At 41.3% G+C, this 19,077-nt stretch overlaps 1 protein-coding gene across 1 annotated transcript in view; it reads left to right on the top strand.

The window, feature by feature from the left end:
- The window catches only part of gan (gigaxonin), a 55,934-nt gene that overhangs the window by 10,525 nt on the left and 26,332 nt on the right, over positions 1–19,077 (top strand). The window contains exons 2-9 of the mRNA XM_055648944.1: positions 1,459–1,570; positions 2,734–3,084; positions 4,605–4,819; positions 5,578–5,699; positions 7,687–7,799; positions 9,439–9,588; positions 12,077–12,213; positions 17,114–17,248. Of these exons, the coding sequence (XP_055504919.1) occupies positions 1,459–1,570; positions 2,734–3,084; positions 4,605–4,819; positions 5,578–5,699; positions 7,687–7,799; positions 9,439–9,588; positions 12,077–12,213; positions 17,114–17,248 (1,335 nt within the window). The remainder of the gene's footprint in view (positions 1–1,458; positions 1,571–2,733; positions 3,085–4,604; positions 4,820–5,577; positions 5,700–7,686; positions 7,800–9,438; positions 9,589–12,076; positions 12,214–17,113; positions 17,249–19,077) is intronic.

The following is a 19,077-nucleotide window of genomic DNA, read 5'->3' as shown; positions in this document are numbered from 1 at the left end:
TTTAATTAGGAACTTAAAGATGAACATACAGTACAAAAGTGTAAAATGCTTTTGAGAAGAAATCTAGATTGAGTCACAAGATGTTCTGGTATATGGCATAATGGGGCACAATCCAATAAGTATCATTGTATACACAGATAAATTATTCTTCACATGTATCCGCAATGATATATTTTAAATCATTTTTCATGAATGCCATTAATAATTTAGAACTGAATCAGATAAAAGACCCATTAAATGAGCAATTTTTGATCCCAAATTTGGTTTTTGGTCTTTTATGTGTCATTGTTTATCTGGCGTGAGAAATTATTGTGTGGTTTTAAATAGTACGTCAATTTATTACTATTTATACACGGCTCTGGAAGTCAGCTTTACACATTGTATATTTCACCAATTGTTTATGATTGAAAACATGGTTAATACAGAAATAAGTTGAAAATTGTGTATTTAATGTTTTGATTGCCTTTGTCTTGATTTCTGCGTTTCATTGACAATGCATTTTGTCTATTAGAAAATATGTTTTCCATTATCATTAAACAATATTTCTCTTTTAATGTTCATTTTTCAAAACAAATTCCTGCACCATCATGAACCAAAAACACAAGACAAGTTTATTGTTATGTGCAAAAATATGGTGAGGTACAGCTCTAATGAAAATCCTCGGACAACCACACCAAAAGTTTAAATTATACATAAATTACACACAACTCCACAAGGCAGTAAAAAGAGAAAAAAGGAATTAGCCTAAAATGCAATTTTTTTTTAAAAGGAGTGGTCCATAGTGTTTTGTTATTGGGGTAGGATTAGGGTTGTGTGATTTGGCTCCAGAACCTGAGATGAAAGTAGCTGATGTAGAAATTGAGTCTTCTGTGCCTCTTGGCAACAAGAAGATGACATGGTTCAGATGGTGGGGTCCTTGACGATTGATGTCACCTTTTAAAGGCAGCACCTCATGTGGATGCTTTCAATGGTGGTGATGGCTGTGCTCATGATGGACTGGGGTGAGTCCACCACTCTTGTATTCCTGTGCATTGGAAATGCAGTACCTGGCCAAGATGTGACCAGTCACAGTATTTTTAACAGTACACTTGTAGAAGTCAGTTAGAGTATTCTGTAACATGCCTAAATCTCTTTAAACTTCTAAGAATGTAGAGGCGTAGGCATGCCGCCTTCATGATTGCATCCACGTGGTAGTCCCAGGACAGGTCACCAAGATGTTAATACCCAGGAGTGTGAAGCTGCCAACTCTCCATTTCCAAGCCACCAATGAAATCTGGAGCATGGTCTACCGACTTCTCTTCTCTGAAGTCAGCGACTAGTTCTTTGGTCATAACAAAGCAGAGTATTCTTGTTTACTGCATTTGAATTTTTAATTTGATCATTGATAGCCAATGCATATTTACTCTTCTGCAATGACCCAGTGCTTTAAGTTTTTATTGCATTCTGTGTATATTTCAGGGCAAAGTTGAATTATACATCTCCATCTTATGGCTCAGAGTACAAAATTGTCCTGGATGGGATTTCCGTTGCTGTTATGCGGGAATTGCTGGATTATATGTTCAGTGGGCAGGTACAGTATCTTTCCTTGTTTTTATACTGATCATGTTTATTTTGCGTGTATTCATTTTGTTTGTCTTTACTGTCAATTGTTTGATTTAGCAAAGTAAGATGCAACTAATGCAGAATAATTTGATTTTTAAAGATCCTTTTCTGGATTTATTTCTCTTTTTTTTGTTATTGGGTGGTAATCTCATCACATTGTTCCTACACACTTTTAATGAAGGCCTTGTTTGATTTCAGTGCAGTTTAGTTTACTGTCACGTGTAGCGAGGTACAGTGAAAAGCTTTTGTTCCGTGCTATCCAGTGAGATATCAAAGAAGTTTTGAACAGTGCATAATTATTATTCCAATGTATTATCGGAGTTCATAAAATTATAAAGTTGCGTTGTATTTTGCTGATATTGCAAATTAAAGTTTTATTCAGCTGGACTAAAATAACTCAGTGGGTCAAGGAACATCTGTGGAGGCAGCCCTGATGCAGGATGTCGACCATCCCTCTACCTCCACAGATGACTAGACTAAGTGGGACCTGTTGGGTCCCAGTCACACGGCCCCAACGCAACCCATTCCCCAATGCAATATACCACCACTCGCCTATTCCCGCAACGCAACCCATTCCCCCAAAGCAATGTTCCACCACTTTGGGGAGGGGGGTGTGGGGGAGGAGGGGGGGAGGGTGGGGGGGAGGAGGGGGGTGCGGTAGGGGTGTGGGGGATGGGGTATGTGGGAGAGAGGAGGTGGGGGAAGGGTGTTTTGTGGGGGGGGGGGTTGTGGAGGAGGGGGAACCTTCAAAACCTCATAACTTTTGTACTATTTCACCGATCGAAACAAAACTTATTTGACTTGCAGCAAAGGTGAATGGTGAGTAAGGTGGCAAAAAATCGTAGCGCTATGGGAAATCGTTTTTGCGCAAATTGAATTACAACGCAGACAGGAAGTGATCGAGATGAGAGTTTTAGTAATATACAGACAGATGGGTAGATAGATAGATGTTGTTTCCTTCCATTGTTGAATTGTTCACTGGTTAGTTGAGAGTGGAATTGTAGAGCAAAATATCTGGTAAAAACAGTGTTACTATTGTAATCAGCAATTTTTTATGCACGGTACTAGGGGTAAATTTTCAACATTTTTTCATCTATTGGTCCTCTGAAACCGAGTCACTTTATCTTTCAGATTAAGCTAAGTGAAGACACAATTCAGGATATTGTGCAAGCTGCTGACCTCCTTCTCCTCACTGATTTAAAAGCACTGTGTTGTGAATTTTTGGAGGGCTGTATTGCTCATGAGAACTGTATTGGCATACGTGACTTTGCCTTGCACTATTCTTTACAACATGTATACTACATAGCAACAGAGTATCTGGAAACACATTTCCGTGATGTCTCCCACACTGAGGAGTTCTTGGAACTTGGCCATGAAAAGTTAAAGGAAATAATCTCTTTGGAAAAGTTGAATGTGGGAAGTGAAAGATACATCTTTGATGCAGTGGTGAAATGGATTTGCCAAGATCCCGTGGTTCGAAAGGTAAATAAAAACTTATTTTATTACTTCCTACAGTTCTCTAAACTTTGTTTCCACTTATTAGCCCTACTTATTCAATGTAACACTATGTGATGATATACAAGGCCATTGAAATGAATATGGTTGAAGTTGCATTTGCTAGTGGAGTCAAGGGATATGGGGAGAAGGCAGGCACGAGATGATAGGGGACGATCAGCCATGATCACAATGAATGGCGGTGCTGGCTCGAAGGGCCGAATGGCCTCCTCCTGCACCTAGTTTCTATGTTTCTATGATGCCGAGCAAAATATAAAGTGAACGTAGACAAATGTAGAGGTGGATCTACAGATCTTGAAATGATTCCAGAATAGTAAATTTAATAGGGGATACAGATGCTCATTTGAGTTCTACAAAATAATGATGCCTTAATTTAAAACCACTCTGGCAAAGCCCATAATCCTATTCTAACTTTTGAAATCTTGGTTTGATGGAATTTGTTCCATTTTAATTTTATGCTGAGGACCCCTTATTCTTTGATGCAGTCTGTGATGAAAAACTTTTAATAGACACAAAAGGCTGGAGTAACTCAGTGGGACAGGCAGCATCTCTGGAGAGAAGGAATGGGTGACGTTTCGGGTCGAGATCCTTCTCCAACGTTTCGGTTCGAGGCCCTTCTCCAGAGATGCTGCCTGTCCCGCTGAGTTATTCCAGCTTTTTGTGTCTATCTTCTGCTTAAACCAGCATCTGCAGTTCCTTCCGACACATGAAAAACATTAGATTCTACGATCATGAATCAGATCTATTGATAATGTCTTTCAAAAGTCACCAGGAATCTCATTGCCATAATGCAGCAGAGAATGTGGCCGCATCTGAACGATAACCCAATTTGTTCAAAAGAGAGGAGGAGCATTGGATATGGTGTTAAGTAACAATAGTCCATGCATTAGGAGCTCACAGAGCACTGCAAGTGTGGCAGAAAATGCGCATTGCCAAATAAGCCACTCACCCGCCTGGTTATCCTCCACCTTGCTCCATCTGTGGGAAAGATGGAGTTTCTTGCATTGGCCTCAATACCTCTCTGGCAACCCACAAAACTGGAATGGAAGCAACTCGCCCTTGTGACTGCTCAGTGGTTTTATTTACATTGACAACTAACTATCAAGGAAGTAATTAGTAGTGCATTTGTACTGGCAAGTATATAACGACACTCAGTGCAATGACAGTAACCTACTAAGGTTTATAAAGGCTCTAGTTCTGGAGCTATAATTTTGGGTGAATTGCCATGCGCATGAAAGTCATTTCATTTGGTACACTTTGCAACCTTCATTGGAATGGCAGAATGTGTTTGGAACTTTTGGCCAAAAATATTTGCTATATTTTCTTCAGATGCTGGTTACAGAGTGTAAGACTAATTGGCGATGGGTTTTGTTTTACTGAATTGGCAGTTTTGTAGGAAACGTTGAGAAGGGTTGAATATCAGAAATTAGAAAACTGTGGATAAATGCTGTTACATATTTGTATCATTAAATATTGAATCACTTTAGGTTCACATGAAAGACGTGATGTCCGTGGTGTGGGTAAATGGCCTGGATCCTGGTTACCTGAGGGAACAAATGCTGAATGAACCTGTGGTGCGAGAGATTGTGAAAGAGTGCACCAACATTCCACTCAGTCAGAGAGAAGGAGAGGCTCAGCTCGCTACCTTCAAACCCCGAGGGTATTCAGAATGCATAGTTACAGTGGGTGGAGAGGAAAGGAGGTGAGTCCTGCCAGCTGAGCTTAAAAGACAGTAAAGATGATCCTTTTTTTACACTGGTAAAATTCCAAAGCCTATTTATTCCCAATAAAGTCTCACCCTTATCTAGTTTGTGGAACTGGAAAATAATTGTATTTGTTTCATTGTAATTATAAATGTTATATATATTGTGTGTTGGAGTATGAGTGGCGCAAATTATTGAGGTATTGAGTGCACATTGTAGGAAATGTACTTATCTGTAAAATGTCATTTTCCTGGGCATCCTGTACCCAGCACCAAGGGACAAAATGGAGTCAACAAAAACTGATGCAGCCGACAGTAAAGTAGACGCAGAGGATCAAAATAACCCGTTCACCTTATCAGTATTGGAGTAATGTTGCATAATGCAAAATCAAATGGTGAAATGGGGATGAAAAGGGATTCAAGAACATTTAGAATGAATGATGATTTCTGACAGAAATGTTGCAATATTTTGTTAAAGGAATGTATTGTATAAGAGAATAAAAGGATCTAAACACACGAGGGATTTTTTTTTGAAAGAGCAACAGCTTCAGTTATTGTAGTATTCTACTCGTCTTTACTCCATAGGCTCTAATTTTATTTTCCAGACGTATTCACTTCATCATTAAACATTTTGTGCGTTCTACCCACCCAACGCTTCTGATATGCATACTATCCTGCTAACATTTTGTTTTAAGAAAAGCAGGATGCCTAATCTCATCGTAAAATTACGCAAATTGATCTATTTTCTGCTCCTTTAGCTCACGAAAGCCTACAGCTGTGATGCGATGCATGTGTCCTTTATATGACCGCAACAGACAACTTTGGATAGAATTGGCACCAATGAGTATTCCGCGCATAAACCATGGAATCATGTCAGCAGGTAAGAAAGAATACATGGTCGGGCTTTACTGTTGGGGAGAGTCCAGTACAGCACCGTGCAATGCTTCTGCATATTATAACATATAACAGTACACAGCACAACAGTCAGCCCTCTGGCTCCCAATGCCCATGCCGAATACGATGCTATTAATTGTGCCTCTTTCTTAACACACAGGTAATTTTTCTTAGTTTCTGTAAAAGTGAAGTAAGCGCGTGAAATCCCTGGAGTTGTTTGACTTTTGTATTAACACCAAAGTGATTTATAAGTAAGCATATAACAAGTCAACGAGAAACCTGTTGCTATTGATGGTCTGACTTTGTTAGTGAGTGTGTGGGGGCTCTCATCATTTGAATAGTTGAGTAAATAAATGTTTGTATGGTCTCGCTGAAAGTTGTCACGTTACTTTACCGCAACCAAAATAAATCATCAATCTCTGAAAATTGAGGTCTAGCACATTACAACGATGTAGCATTTATTATTGAACACCTTGGAAATTTTCTTTGAAACCACTATTGAATTTTAATAGCATTAAAACAGTTGTTACACTGGCTGCAAGTTGCATGGATCGTTCATTTATATTGTTAAAACTACCATTGCAATCTTCTCAGCTGTCAAACTACATATGCCCATTGAATCATAATGTGGATATATTTCTGTGACTGTTTTCAATATTTTATTTGAAGAGCTTTATAATTCTTTTAATATGAATCCTGTAGTTAAAATAAATATTTTGAAGAAATCCCTAATAATTATCTTAACTTTTTTGAATGAGTCCATTATATCATCCCATGTAAATTTCTTGGCTTTCAAATACATTTTCTAAAAGGTTGACTAGTGTGGAATAGAATTTCCTTTGCTGCTAGCACTTGTCATCATGTTCCTGTTTTCCAGACATATGTTTTTTGGAGCCAGAAGATCATACTTAGTGCCCCAAAGTGTCCCAGACCTGAGCTATGGAGAAAGGCCTCAAATGCCTAATTTAATGGATTGACCATAAAAAATCATTAAAATGTTTTTTAAAAAGCACCTGCAATGCTTAAAAACACATACGCTAGTTATGAGCTTAAAGGGCCTGTCCCACTTGGGCGACCTAATCCGCGAGTTCTGGCGAGTTTGCCCTTGACTCGTACTCACAGCATTGTCGACACGAGGTCGTAGGAGGTCTTAGTAACTCTCCTTCATGCTCGAGAGTGGTCTCCGCGTACTCGAGGCCTCAGCTAGGTCGCGGCGGTTTTTTCAATATGTTAAAAAAATGCTCGCGAGTAAAAAAAAAAGGTCGCCATGGAAAAAATCAATACTTTTTTTACTCGTAGGTTTAGTCATAGTAGGTCGGCATGTTAGTCGTAGGTAATCGAGGGTAGTCGAAGGTAGCCGTAAATAGTCTTCATCGAGATCGAAGGAGGTCGCCTTCACTCTCCACTATTCGGTGTCCAATTTTCCCGAAGTTAGTCATCGCTAGTCATAGCTAGTCGAAGCTGGTCTTCCACATAGTCAAAGGAGGTCTTCTACATAGTCGAAAGAGGTCTTCAACATGTCATTTTGTCAAACTCTTCTAAACTCGCCAATTAGGTCACCCAAGTGGGACCGTCCCTTTAAACAAATCACAAATAATTGAAGAAAAGGATGAACTTGTTAAATTTTCCATTGCACAGCCCTTTGTGAACCAGATTTAACCATACCCAGGATCTGCGAGTAAATTCCTCTGTGTGAATACCGAGGTAAATCTGAGAAGGCTGCTGCCCTGCTACTGGAAGTTTGCCAACAGAGCATGGCAATTAGGTTTAGGACTTCTCCGTTCATAAGAGAGTGTTGAAACTTTCGAGTGCTTACAGTTCTGTGTGAACTGCTGACTAGTACTGTTTACTCCAAATTACAGTCTAATGTTACTGGTAGCATTCTATGGTCAATCCATCCCCACTCATAGAGCAAGAATTTATATGGTGGTTAGAATTAAAAATAAAATATGTTTTTCTTCCTTTCTCTGTAGAAGGGTACCTTTCGGTTCTGGGTGGTCAGGATTCAGATAAAGTGACTTTAAGTTCAGGAGAGCGATATGATCCTGACACTAACTGCTGGAGTCCCATTCCTTCAATGAATGAGGTATGTGTCTGCATTAAGAACATTATTCAATAATATTCTGACCCATGACCTACTAAAGAAAATTCAATATCTTTTATGCCAATTTTTAAAAGATATTTAAAGATCATCAATTTTGAGTTTCACCAGTTTTCTAAAATGGTTTGTAAGAAGAACATGCAGTAAATTGGATCAAACTTAGTGTTTGGATGTTTTTATTCTGAATGTGCCATTCATTATTTTTGACCAGCAAGTTTCCTTCCTCCATTTATTACCAAAATGATTAGATGCTTTATTTGATTGACTGGGTTTACTGCTCTCATTTGACCATTTTAATTTCTCTGCAAGAAATCCGTTTTTGCCAGCCACATTGTATTCCTTCCATAGTTCTCCACTTTATGTAGCTGTGGGAGTATTTTATGTAAGAATAAATGGCACATCTTGTCTATCTCTTGTTCTATCATTCATTTGAAGAATAAAGCCTTGCCCTTCCTGGTGATGTTACAAAGACAGTCATCTTTGTTATTCATCTTCATTATGTAAGCAGACAGTGTTCAGTTCCATGTTCTCACCATGTCCTCATCAGCCTATTTGTCTGATTGCTAAACCGGATACACCAACGTTTGGAAAACATACGGTCATAAGGGATAGGAGTAGAATTAGGCCATTTGGCCCATCAAGTCTACTCCACCATTCAATAGACAATAGATGCAGGAGTAGGCCATTCGGCACTTCGAGCCATCACCGCCATTCAATGTGATCATAGCTGATCACCCCCCCATCAGTACCCTGTTCCTGCCTTCCCCCATATTCCCTGACTCCGCTATCTTTATAGAGCCCTATCTAGCTCTCTCGAAATTGTTCAAGAAGGAACTGCAGATGCTGGAAAATCGAAGGTAGACAAAAGTGCTGGAGAAACTCAGTGGGTGCGGCAGCATCTATGGAGCGAAGGAAATAGGCAACGTTTCGGCCGGAAAAGTTGCCTATTTCCTTCGCTCCATGGATGCTGCCGCACCCCGCTGAGTTTCTCCAGCACTTTTGTCTATCCTCTCTCTCGAAAGTATCCAGAGAACCGGTCTCCACCGCCCTCTGAGGCAGAGAATTCCGCAGACTCACAACTCTCTGTGTGAAAAAGTGTTTACTCATCTCCGTTCTAAATGGCTTGCCCCTTATTCTTAATCAGTGGCCCCTGGTTCTGGACTCTCCCAACATCGGAAACATGTTTCCTGCCTTTAGCATGTCCAAACCCTTAATAATCTTATATGTTTCAATAAGATCACCTCTCATTTTTTCTAAATTCTAGCGAGTTGCCGACAAATGCTCATCTTAGGTTAACCTAATCATTCCTGGGATCATTCTTGTAAACCTCCTCTGGACCATCTCCAGAGCAAGCATCCGTCCTCAGATATAGTACCCAACATTTCTCACAATATTCCAAATGTGGCCTTACCAGCAACTTATAAAGCCTCTACATCCCAGTTTTTGTATACAAGCCCTCTTGAAATAAATGCTAGCATTGAGTTTGCTTTCTTTACTACCGATTTGACTTGCAGATTAACTTTTTTGGGAATCCTGCACCAGCACACCAACACACCAGCACACCCAAGGAGATTGCACAAGCAATTGATAATTTGATTTTAAACATAAAAATATTTGATTTCAGGCAAGACACAACTTTGGAGTTGTGGCAATAGATGGAGTACTTTATGTTCTGGGAGGTGAAGATGGTGAAAAGGAGCTGTTATCCATGGAGGCCTATGACATTCACACGAAAACTTGGATGATGCAACCGAATATGACTATGGTTCGAAAGGTGAGAGGCTAATGAATTTTGTTTAAAGAGGGAATTGTTATTTTTACTGTTACGACATGTTACGACTTGTGCAGTTTCAATCTAACTGGTCTCTTAGATTTGGTATTGACTACAAAATTCCTCAATTCTGTGTAATCCAATGCATCAACTATTAAGACAGCACACTGGTAGAGTCACCAATATTTACTCAGTGCAAAATGCTAAGACAGAGCCCCCAAGAGATTTTCCAGAAACAGTATGTGGACAGTCCAATTGGAAGAGCGACCATATCGGACTTTGTTTTGGGAAACTAGCCTGTTCAGGTGACTCAGCGGGAAAGACAGCATCTCTGGATAGAAGGAATGGTCGGCATTTCAGGTCGAAACCCTTCTTCAGACCTCTGAAGAAGGCTCAACCCAAAACGTCACCCATTCCTTCTATCCAGAGATGCTGCCTGGCCCGCTGAGTTACTCCAGCATTTTGTGCCTATCTTCGGTGTAAACCAGCATCTGCAGTTCCTTCCATCAACGGGGGAAGGTACTAAATTGGGGTAAGGCAGCCCACAGAATGGGGGAGAGTATTTTGGGAGCCTTTGTTATTGGGCAAATCCACATCTGACATGTGGGAATTGTTTAAAGGCCTGCTGATCAGAGTTCAGGGCCTGCATGCTCCTGTAAGGACTATAAATAGTGATGGCATAGTTAAGGAACCTTAGATTGTGGTTGTACATTTTATCAAAAAGAAAAAATAAGTTAATGTAAGGTTCAAAAAATTATATAAGACAGTGTCTTTGAAGAATATAAAGCAAGGAGGAGAGAACTCAAGTAGGAATTAGAAGGGCCAAAAGATGTAATGAAATGTATTTGGCGAGTCGGATTAAAGAAAATCCTACGGTGTTTTTATATGTATATTAAAAATAAAAGGAGAAGCAGGGAGAAGGTAGGACCGCTCAATGATAAGGGACATGAGATTAGTGTGGCGAATATTAAAATGCTAGGAATGTTTGAGATCAAGATGGTGGTGTCGGGTCTTGAGGAGCATTATGGAAAATCTCCAGGACATAATGGGACCTATCCCAGGATGTTGAGAGAGGCAGGAGAGGAGACTGCTGGAGCCTCAACGAAGATCTTTGTATCTTCTCCAGCCACAGGAAAATAGCCAATTTTGTTTTTGTGGTAGAGAAGAGAATTAGAGATAATTAAGAAAATTATAGGCCAGAGTGCCTCACTTCAGCAGTAGGGAATCTATTGGAGAATAGGATTTTTTCCGATATAAAAGAGAATGGGTTAATTAGGGACAATCAGCATGACTTTCCTGCGGCAGATATGTTTTACGAACTTGATTGTGTTTTTTTGACGAGGTGACAAAAATGATTGATGATGTGGATGTTGTCTACATGGCTGATCCTGAGGATTAAGGTGCATGGGATCCACGGTGACTGGTCATCTGGAATCAGAATTGGCTTACTCATAGAAAACGAGGGTTGTGGTGGAAGTGTGATCGTGTGGCTGAAGGTCCGACCTTCAGTTAGAACATGGAAGGAGAAAGCACAAGAATGGACCCTTCAGCACACAATGTTTCTGTCTGTCATTATACCATGATAACCCAATCTTCTCTGCCTGCACATGATCCATATCCTGCATCTCGCATACCCACACACCAAGGTAAAAGCCTCTTGAGCTCCATTATCATATCTGCATTCATCACCACCCCTGGTAGCGTGTTCCAGTCACCCACCACTTTTTATGTTAAAAAAATCTTGACCTTTGCCCCACACATCTCCTTCAAACTGTGATCTCCTTCAAACCTCATCTTTAATCTTTCTCCCCCACCCTAGTCTTTAACATTTCCACCCTGGGATAATGGTTCTGACCGTCTATCCGCTCATTAGTTTATATACTATTTATGAGGACTCCCCTCAACTTTCAGAGCATGAGAGAAAACAATGCTAATTTGTCTAACCTCTCCCTGTAGCAAAACTCTCCCAATCCAGGCAGCATTCTGGCAAAGCTCTTCTGCACCTTTTCCAAAGCCCACACATCCCTCCTGTAATGGAGTAACAAGAGCTGCACACAATACTCAGAATGAGGCCAAACCAAGGTCCTATAAAACTGCATCATGACTTCCTGACTTATACTTGAACCCTGACCGATGAAGGAAAGCATACCATACGCCTCCTTTACCACTCTATCAATTTGCATTGCCACTTCCAGGGAGCAATGGACTTAGATTCAAGTTCCCGCTTAATGCAGTCAAGAGTCATGTGTGCCCTCCCTTCACGCATCGGACTCGTGAGCCACACTCGATCCCGCAGCCGCAACCATGCTATTGTCGTTCACGACGGGCCACCACCATACCCTCCTTTCACATTTGACATCCTAAAGTGCAACATCTTACATTTGCTTAGATTAAACTCCCCATCTCCCATTTCTCAGCCCGTACCTATAACTTTGTTTTTAAACGATGATGGATGTTGGAGGGTTGAATTTTCCACATTTGTTTTCTACAGATTGGCTGCTATGCAGCTATGAAGAAAAAGATCTACGCAATGGGTGGTGGCTCATATGGAAAATTATTTGAGTCTGTTGAGTCTTATGATCCCAAGACCCAACAATGGACGGCCATCTGCCCTTTGAAAGAAAAGAGGTTAGTGTATAGTTAGCTGTTGTGCAAATCAGTTACTCTGTGGGGATTTGTCGACCTCTGCATGAATTATTTTGATTTATTTGTTTTCACCGAAGAAGCCAAGTTCTTGGCCAAGTTTGAAGGAAATTTAATCCGAATACAATTTTCCCTCTCAATATCAAACAAACAAGCACACATTGGAAAATAAATGAGGCAAAGTGCTGGAGTTACTCAGCAACATCTCTGGAGAACATAGATTGGTGATGTCTCCGGTCGAGGCCCTCTTAAGAATTATTGTGGTGAAAGATTTTGGGCAGAACAAAACCTGGCATGTGGTAGGTGGATATAGTGAGATGGGGAGGGAGGGGGTTGATAGGTGGATGGTTGGACAAAGGCCAGAGATGCAATGACAAACTAAGATAAGAACAGACCAGGTGTGAAGGCAAATGAAGGAATGTGGTTTGCGGGGGGGGGGGGGGGGGGGGGGGGGGGGAGGAGAGGAGCAATGAGTGCAAATTCAGGTGGGTCAATGGGAAGGGGAGGAATGGGGGGGTTGTCGTCACTGTAAAACTGACTTTATATTACTAAGTAAAGATAGGGCAATGATATGCTGCGGTTGTGTTTCTCTATTTGCAAATTGCTTTGGGTGGAATTATAAAGTGAGAACAATTTTAAAGAAAATAATTATTACCATAGACAATTACAGAGCAGCTATTTCCAACAGCTGTACTGTGTCACGGGTATAGTTTGGCACTGCTTCATGTGCAGATGGTTTATTTGAAGGAGTCTGAACCTGGAACTGCCAGGAACTAAGTCTTGCTGAAAACTTCACGTTGATAAAATAAGCTCTGTTTTTTCAAAGAGAGAATTGCTCCATTATCACCCTTTTTGTAAATATCTGAACTGCTGTATGTTAAGATTAAATATCCTGCTGTTTTCATAGAGCGTTAAAAAAAAAAGGTGGAGGACACACAGGCAGCATCTGGGGAGGGAATGGATAGGCGACGTTTCGGGTCGGGATCCTTCTCCAAGATGGGACCCTCTTGCTGTTTTCATTATGTTTCAAATGATAAATACTTGTATAACCAGCTGGTAAAGCATAATTGGAGGAAACGCTGAAAGGATTAACTAAGTTTAATGTCATATAAAAAAAAGATTTACATGACAGGAGTGATTATGACTAACATATTGGAATTGTAATTTATTAACATGAATGGCACTCAGTAAATCTTTAAAACAGTTTGCATTTGATGAAATGTGCACCATTTAAATTAGAACATTTAAGGGACCTTTTGATAAAGATAACATTTCATTTTTACTATTGCACAGGTAAGATCATTACTGATTAACACAGTTTTCTTGCCCTATCTCTGTACCTTTTGGTACCTTACTATCTGGAAGTCTCATCAATATACATTAAATTTGTGATGTCACCTCTTCTCTCCAGAGATGCTGCCTGTCCCGCTGAATTACTCCAGCATTTTGTGTTTATCATATATAATAATAAACTAAGTTACAGAGAAAGGTTGAACAAGTTAGGGCTTTATTCTTTGGAGCGCAGAAGGTTAAGGGGGGATTTGATAGAGGTTTTTAAAATGATGAGAGGGATAGACAGAGTTGACGTGGAAAAGCTTTTCCCACTGAGAGTAGGGAAGATTCAAACAAGGGGACATGACATGAGCATTAAGGGACTGAAGTTTAGGGGTAACATGAGGGGGAACTTCTTTACTCAGAGAGTGGTGGCTGTGTGGAATGAGCTTCCAGTGAAGGTGGTGGAGGCAGGTTCGTTTTTTATCATTTAAAAATAAATTGGATAGTTATATGGATGGGAAGGGAATGGAGGGTTATGGTCTGAGCGCAGGTATATGGGACTAGGGGAGATTATGTGTTCGGCACGGACTAGAAGGGTCGAGATGGCCTGTTTCCGTACTGTAATTGTTATATGGTTATATATCCGGTTCCCCATATTGAGTACCATCTCAACAATTAACCAATCATTATTTTTCTGTCATAAATTTATGTTGACTGTTCCATCAGAATATTTCCTGTATTTCATTTAACATTAACTCACTGAACATGTTACAGCAAGCCCTCAGTTTCTGTACTGGCTTATATTTTAGCGCCAATCGTTCAGCCGATGCTTTCTTGGAGTAACACAATTGTGATGTTATGATAAATCACAAAGAGTCATGAAGTCTCACTCACATTGTGGAAACAAGCCCTTGGGCTCAACTCGTCCACGCCGACCATGTTTCCTTCCTGAGCTCATCCCATGTGCCTGCATTTGTCCCATGTCTTTTAAACCTTTCCTATCCATGCACCTCAAATATCTTTTAAACACCATAATTCTACTCCCCTTTGCCACTTCCTCTGGCAAATCGTTCCACATACCCGCCAGCTTCCCTATGGCAAAAAATGCCCCTCAAATCCGCTTTTAATCTTTCCCCTCTGATCTTAAATCTATGCCCCTTAGTTACTGATTCTCCTACTCAGGGGAAAAAGACTGTGACCAATTATCTATATTACTAAAAGTCTGATCTTGACTGCTTTTGGCTCGCTGTGGCGTGATTTCCGAGAAAATGCCGCCACCTACGGCCGTCATTTTTGGCCACCTCGCTCAGAGCCCCCCTCCGCCTTCCGGGCCGGAGGATTTTTCCCATCTATGAAAAATCAGACAGATATTAATGTTTTTTTTTTTTTTAAATGCCATTCTCTCTGCTGCCCCTGCTGGTGGGAGGGGGGAGGGACTATAAACCCCTGAGTAAATGCCTCACTCAGTCTCTGCAAGATGGAGGAACCAAGAGGGTCACGTCTCTCTGAGCTCTGAATAACACTGAACACGTGTCTACTCAACTGTGAGTGCCCTTAATGTGGTTTGAAAGTGAAAATATGGTTGGTTTGAAGTAAAAATGCACAGCTATTTAAGTAAAAATGCACTGCTAATGAAGTAAAAATGCACTGCTAATGAAGTACAAATGCACAGCTAATGAAGTAAAAATGCACAGCTAATGAAGTAAAAATGCACTGCTAATGAAGTAAAAATGCACTGCTAATGGTTGTTTGGGTTGAAGTAAAAATGCACTGCTAATGGTTGTTTGGGTTGAAGTAAAAATGCACTGCTAATGGTTGTTTGGGTTGAAGTAAAAATGCACTGCTAATGGTTGTTAGTGTTTAAAAAATGTTGAGAATCTCTCTCCTGTCAATCACATTATGAAGGCCACATTTTTTCCGGTGGAAGGGGGAGGGATTATAAAACCCAGAAGTGTGGGTGTAGCACAGTCTCTGTATGATGGGGAGGGAGAGGTCACAGCTCTGAGCTGTGAATCAACTGAAAACACTGAATGTCTACTGAACTGTGTGTGGTGTTTTGTGTGGTTTTATGGTGGTTTCACCTTGCTTGAAATGGTATGAAACTGCATTTGAATATGGTGGCCTTGCACCCTGCATGAAATGGTATGAAACTGCATTTGAATGTGGTGTTGTTGCACCCTCCTTGAATGGTATGAAACTGCTCTTGAATTTGGTGGCCTTGCACCCTGCTTGAAGTGGTATGATACTGCACTTGAATTTGGTAGTCTTGCACCCTGCTTAAAGTGGTTGGAAACTGCACTTGAATTTTGTGACCTTGCACCCTGCTCGAAGGGGTAAGAAACCGCACTTGAATTTGGTGGCCTTGCACTCTGCTTGAAATGGTAGGAAAATGGATTTGAATTTGGTGGCCTTGCACTCTGCTTGAAATGGAATTTCAAGGAATAGCCGTGAGTCAACTGCCAACCCACCAGCCGTGAGTGAGCTGCCAGCACATCAGGCTTTAGGGACTGAGCTGCCACCCCAAGAATCCATTTGGCCCACAATGTCCTTACTAGCCCTCTGGAGACCAGTAGTCCCTGCAGCCAATGACACCCATACCGGCGCTCCCCCCCCCCCCCCCCCCCCCCCCCCCCCCCCCCCCCCCCCACTGGCCACCAATATTGAAATTGGTGGGGAGATGGAATATTGTTTACGGGGACCAGCCCTTCCATGTGAACATGGGACCCACTTAGTCTAGTCTTATCAATACGCCTGTGCTCCTGCTTATTCCGTCTTTCCTTATAACCCAAGCTCTACAGTCCCAGCAACATCCTTACGAATCTTTTTAGTATAATGACGTCCTTCCGATAGCTAGACAACCAGAACTGTACACAGTACTCCCAAGCGTGATCTCACCCACGTCTTGTATAGTTGTAACATGTTATCCCAACTCAGTACACTGACAGATGAGGGCAATTGAACCAGATGCCGCCCTCACCCTCGCGATCCTGTCTTACCGTTTTCACGAAATTATGTACTTGTACCCTCGAGCCTCTCTGCGCAACAATACTCCAGAGTCCAGCCAATCACTATGTGTGTTTAGTTTAACTAATTTAACTTACCAAAATGTAGCACACATTTGCCCCAAGGTATTTTCAGCAATTGTAATTGTTTTTTATTTCTCTCTCTCAGTGTTACGACTAAAACCTTGATTATATAACGTTGGCGAAATAGTAAATTGCATTATCCAAGTTATTCAGTCTATCAGTTTTAAGACAGTATAAAACATGATTTTATTTCTAAATTAAATGCTCTAATTTTTCATTTATAATTGTGTTTAAAATTTGTTTTTATGGTAATGTTTTGAATAATTCAGATTGCTGTTCAAGAGATAGCTGACCCCTAAATATATGTTGTTGGAGAATATTTATTTGCATTTAAAAAAAAATGAATAACCAAGTGTAAGAACATGAGGAAATCAATAAAGCAAACGTGAGGTTTCTTGTTTGCTGCTGATATTGCAGTCCGATTTGACGATAAGATTGGATGCTCCAAATTTCATAATGATTTGTATATACAGTTAATTTTTTGGTGCTTGGCTACATAGATATTGTAATTTGTTTCTTTGTAGGTTTGGTGCTGTAGCGTGTGGTGTTGGCTTGGAGCTGTACGTCTTTGGTGGAGTTCGTAGTCGTGAAACTATCAATACAGAGAACACTGACATGGTGACCTGCAAATCGGAGTTTTATCATGATCATTTCAAAAGGTAACAAAAGTCGAAAGACTAGTCAGGGCTGTACTGACCTCAGCAAACCCAAGATAATGTTAGAAACGGTGTTTTGATCACAGGCTAGGTATTAATCGTTCAAATGAGGAAAGTTTACGTGTTTTTTTTTGTGGCAAATGCCGTAACCACTTGTTGATGTATTGTTGCCAACAGCGGTGAATTTAAACTATGTCACAGTGACTGGCAACCATATAAAGTTAGAACTTTCTAGTAGTTAATTGTTCAAGTTTTTAGTAGTTAATCTGATGAATACGTTTAGTTTAGAGTTACAGTGTAGAAATGTGCCCTTTGCCCGACTGAGTCTATGCCGACAAGCGATCACCAGTAGACTAGTTTTATCCTACACACTAGGGACAATGTACGGAAGACCATTAACCCACAATCCTGCACGTCTTTGGAATGTGGGAGTACACCATAGTCCCCAGAGAAATCCCACGCAGTCACAGGGAGAATGTAAAACACCATACAGTACAACGCCCGTAGTCAGGGAGATGTTGTAATGGCGGCGGCCCCTGCAGTCCGTCTGTCCTTTTTTAATTTTTAACCCTCCATTGTGTGGTTTGCTGTGGTCTTTATATTGTTTTTAATTGTGTATATGTGGGGGGTGGGAATGGGGTGGGGTGGGGGAAACTTTTAAATCTCTTCCCTGCACGGGAGACCCTTTTCCCTGTCGTGTCTCTGTTGTCGTTGGGGCCTAGCACCGTAGAGCAGCCACCAGTCGGAACGACCTGGGGGCTCCAGTCGCGGAGCCTGCAGAGCCTGCGGACTTACCATCGTGGGGCTGGCCGGCCTCGGAGCGTGGCGAGCTGTGGTGGCGCACGGCTGCGACCAGACTTCAGAGCTTCGGAGGCTCCAGCCGCAGGCCCGGTGGATGGTGACATCAGGAGCTTGCGGGTCCCTGGTGGGAGACCGTTTTTCGGAGCTCCCGTGGCGGCAGCTTCTCACGCCCGAGTTGCGGTGCTGAATATGACCCGTAGCGGGGCCTGACATCGCCCGGCACAGGTTTAACGGCCGCGGGAGTTGCCGTCGCCCACCGGGGGCTCCAACATTAAGACCCGGAGCAGGGCCTTACATCGCGGCGCGGCCTTAATGGCCGCGGGACTCACCATCGCCCGCCGAGGGCTTTAACATCGGGAGAGGATAGAGAGCAGGGGAGAGACAAGACTTTGCCTTCCATCACAGTGAGGAGGAGATTCACTGTGATGGATGGCTCTGTGAATTGAGTTGGTTGTGTGTCTTGTAAAATTGATTATTTTTGGTGTGTGGCTGCAGAGACCAAAGTTCCTAACGGAAAAATAAAGTTGAAATTGAATTGAATTGAAATTGAATTGAACCTGGGTCTCTGGCACTGTAAGGCAGCAACTCTACCGCTGCGTCACTTTGCTGTCCCAACTACAATACTATAACAGATCTCTGTGTTATTGTTATTGCAACTTGAGAAATAAGCTGCTGGTGCTAGGTTACATGTGACGAAGTGAAGGTACATTGAAAAAAGCAGCTCTTTTTTATTTTAAAAAGTAATACCCACCATAGACAAATGCAAATTCAAAAAAGTTTAAAAAATAAAAAACTTGTATTAATATAACACTCGCGCTGTTGAGGAAGTGTATTTTGACGTAGTTGCTGGTGGACACAGTAGCCAAGCACTGTATAGCAATTCCGCAGTGACAGGAAAATGGGATTAACAGGCAATGAAGATAATAGGGTTAACAGTTAAACTAATATTAGTGGTGGTGATTAAAAGACAAATATTTTTCCTGCCACGGGAGGACTTGCTGCTTCCTTTCACACGATGAAGAGTTGCTTTT

This window comes from Leucoraja erinacea, chromosome 17 (genome assembly GCF_028641065.1).
Source record: "Leucoraja erinacea ecotype New England chromosome 17, Leri_hhj_1, whole genome shotgun sequence".
NCBI classification, from domain to species: domain Eukaryota; kingdom Metazoa; phylum Chordata; class Chondrichthyes; order Rajiformes; family Rajidae; genus Leucoraja; species Leucoraja erinaceus.
The sequence above is the reverse complement of the archived record's forward strand: the minus strand, read 5'-3'. Positions and strand labels throughout refer to the sequence as shown.